Source organism: Eimeria maxima, genomic scaffold, assembly GCF_000499605.1.
Source record: "Eimeria maxima Weybridge genomic scaffold, Emw_scaff1281, whole genome shotgun sequence".
Classification (NCBI taxonomy): Eukaryota; Apicomplexa; class Conoidasida; order Eucoccidiorida; family Eimeriidae; genus Eimeria; species Eimeria maxima.
In genome coordinates, this window is record NW_013563457.1 from 8,394 (window position 1) to 11,248 (window position 2,855).

General features: G+C 46.4%; 1 protein-coding gene across 1 annotated transcript in view; it reads right to left on the reverse strand.

The window, feature by feature from the left end:
* The window catches only part of EMWEY_00051020 (hypothetical protein, conserved), a gene marked incomplete at both ends in the record, with an annotated part of 3,202 nt that extends 2,717 nt beyond the window's left edge, over positions 1 to 485 (reverse strand). The window contains one exon of the mRNA XM_013477428.1: positions 80 to 485. Within this exon, the coding sequence (XP_013332882.1) occupies positions 80 to 485 (406 nt within the window). The remainder of the gene's footprint in view (positions 1 to 79) is intronic.
* Positions 486 to 2,855: the final 2,370 nt, after the last annotated feature.

Consider the following 2,855-nt stretch of genomic DNA (forward strand, 5'->3'; position numbering starts at 1 on the left):
GTAAAGGAGCAAGTTTTTGTCTTGGGTTTCTGTTGTTTGGGTGCTGCATTTTCCCCGTCAGACGCTTCTGTTGGCAGACTATCTCCTGCCTCAGTGCAATCGGAAACACCTCGTACACTTATTTTGGTCATATGCTTCTCTATTGTGTTGTGCGACGGTGCCTTGATTGTTTTCGTTCGGCGTAGTGGCGCTTGCCGAAGAGTTGACAGGGAGGGCCAAAGGAAATCCCACTGCTCGCTTGAAGGGACGTCAGCTGGAACTGTTGGAGGCGGTTTTGGCCGCTGCTTTGGCTGCGGCTTTGGTTGCTGCTTATTCTTGGATTTCGGGGTGGAGGCGCACTTGGGCTGGAGCGGTACCCGTCTTTTCCCTGCCGTTGTGGATGTCTTTGGTGGTGGTTTTACTGGTGGTTTTTCCTTCGCCTTTGTTTGTGTCTTGCCCCGTCTCACGACAGTTGTCCAGTTGGTTTGTCTGTCCTTTTCGTCCATTTTGACGGAGAGTTTCACAGTCCTGAATCTTTGGGAACGCCCGGCGTGGTGATCCACATTCGTCTGCGTCAGAAATCAACCTTCGGAGGCTTTTCCAATCACCATAAGGAAGATCCAAAAAGATATGTCTACAGGATGACTGACTTACGATGACAACCCGACGGCTATCTCGATGAGCTGAAGATCGCAAGTCGCCTTCTCCGAAATTCGGCGAGTAGAATCACCCTGAGGGCAGCAATGTTGAAATCAATTCAAGTCAATCAAAATCACGAAAAAAGAGAGAATATTTGCAAGGAAACTTCGCACAGGTCGTCCAGTTGAGTTCCAAGGAGAACGTCGAGACGGAACCGAGATTTTTTGTTGGATGCTCAATGAACAATGGAGAAACACAAGGTTTCTCCGTTTTAAAAAGGATCTCAAATGCGATTTAAAGAATTTTCTACTTGATTCCGAGGTATGCATGCCGGGATACCCCCGCAATTCGATAAATTTGAAAGAGAAATGAAGTGCAACTTTGCCCGATCGCGCCCTTGAACCCGAGTAGCAGCCTGTACACTCCGCGAGACAGCGGCGAGACTACAGAGAAACATTCGTACTAATTTTTTAGTTTCAATGCATACTTTGGGTCCGTTAACGAGCCTTTTTGTTTACTACGAGCCGAAGAACTGCCAAGCTTGAGAGCTGTCGTTGTATTAGTCAAACAAAACGTTTTGAGCATAACGGACAGACAGGTTCGGTCACACGACCTTGCGGCAAGGGATCTCGTGGCACTTCCTCACAAACTCCTCTGAAAAGGTCTAGCGAAGCCAATGATATTTGTTGAACCCCTCATTCGGGAAATACTGCTTAAAATCGCTGTGGGGCCTTGCGCTCGTTTCACAATGTGCAAAACAGAGGTGACCACCGGTGTTTTCTCAGGGGGTTGGTGAATCGGCATTGACAGACCCAAAACTGGAAACCGTATGTTTAATAAGCTCACGTGCAGCACGTTGCTTAAGTATTTCAATTATCCATCTCCATAGAATGAAGGAAACCCGCGGTTTGCCGCATCCTACGTGGGCATGAGCGATGAAGGAACATCCGCATGCACGACGTAGCATGTTCCAAGAAACTCCAGGTAGATTAATCTGCATCCTGTACCATTTAGGCAATGCAAACACCTTGGTTTCTATTGGCACCCTCTAATGCCTACCAATTACCAGCCCGATGTGCTGAAGTGTAACATGCAGGGATTTTCATCAACAACTTTCTCTGACGTCACATTCTTTTCTGCTAGCCACACACCTATGATACCAAACCAAGTTCGAATGAATTTTGAAGAAGCTCTAGTTTTTGGAAGTCACCGAAAGTGACCCTGCCACAAGGTCAAGTGGATAGCGTGCTCGATGCATACTCAAAACAGTGCAATGTAGCCACGTGTCCTCTTTAGTGTCCGTTAACGCAATTGAACGGAGTTTAATAAATTGCCGTTGTCATTGTACTCTTCCGTCGATTTGGTTTCTTTATTTGCGGCATTCACTGCTTTTCAAATTGATCGCTGAGTCAAAACGAACCTGTGCCGCAGCTTGCAACCCCTTCGTCGCCGACATCACACGTCTTCTTAAGAGAGGGAATACAAAACGCGGGACGAATTTTTTGAAATGCATCCCTCTTGCACTCGGCAATTTGAAAGTTAAGCATTGCCACAACTTGCCAGCTTGCCTACATAAATACGTATACATACACATATATATTACACATGCATTCGATCCAGTTGTTCTAAGGGGAAATAATTGCTATAGTCGTTTACACGAACTTCGACAGTATTTGTCAACGACCTGTCTACACGGGCTGCAAATCCAATTCATAGACCCGAGATTCTGATTTTGAACAGCTAACCCTTCTTCCGGACAACTTGCAGAGTCCTATCTACGCAACGTTGCTGCTTCCAGCCCCTGAGAAGCTCTGTAGGCACCTTTCTCATGCAACAGCCCAATCAGCAACGCAGCAGTAGTACCCCAGCAAAGGCAGGCAAACAGGCATATGCTCTCAGAAACTGCAACATTCCCAAGTACTACGCAATTAACCAGTAACTGCAGCAGCTGTGTCAGTGTCAGCAGATTCAGTGCAAAATGAGAAACTGTCTTGCATGAGCAACAGAAACAAACCATGTATCCTATAAGGTTGGAGCACGTAGGCATCGTTTTCTTGGATAAAATGTATTGATGCGCTCAAGTTCATCAGCGAACTGCAGTGTATGTGCCTCGACCCAGCACACCCATACACGAGTTCATTACGATCAACTGATAGCTGCAGCGTGCCGAAAAACAATGTAAAAGCTGGGCAAAATACACCCAATTAGGACTTAACTGAAAATAAAATCACGGCACA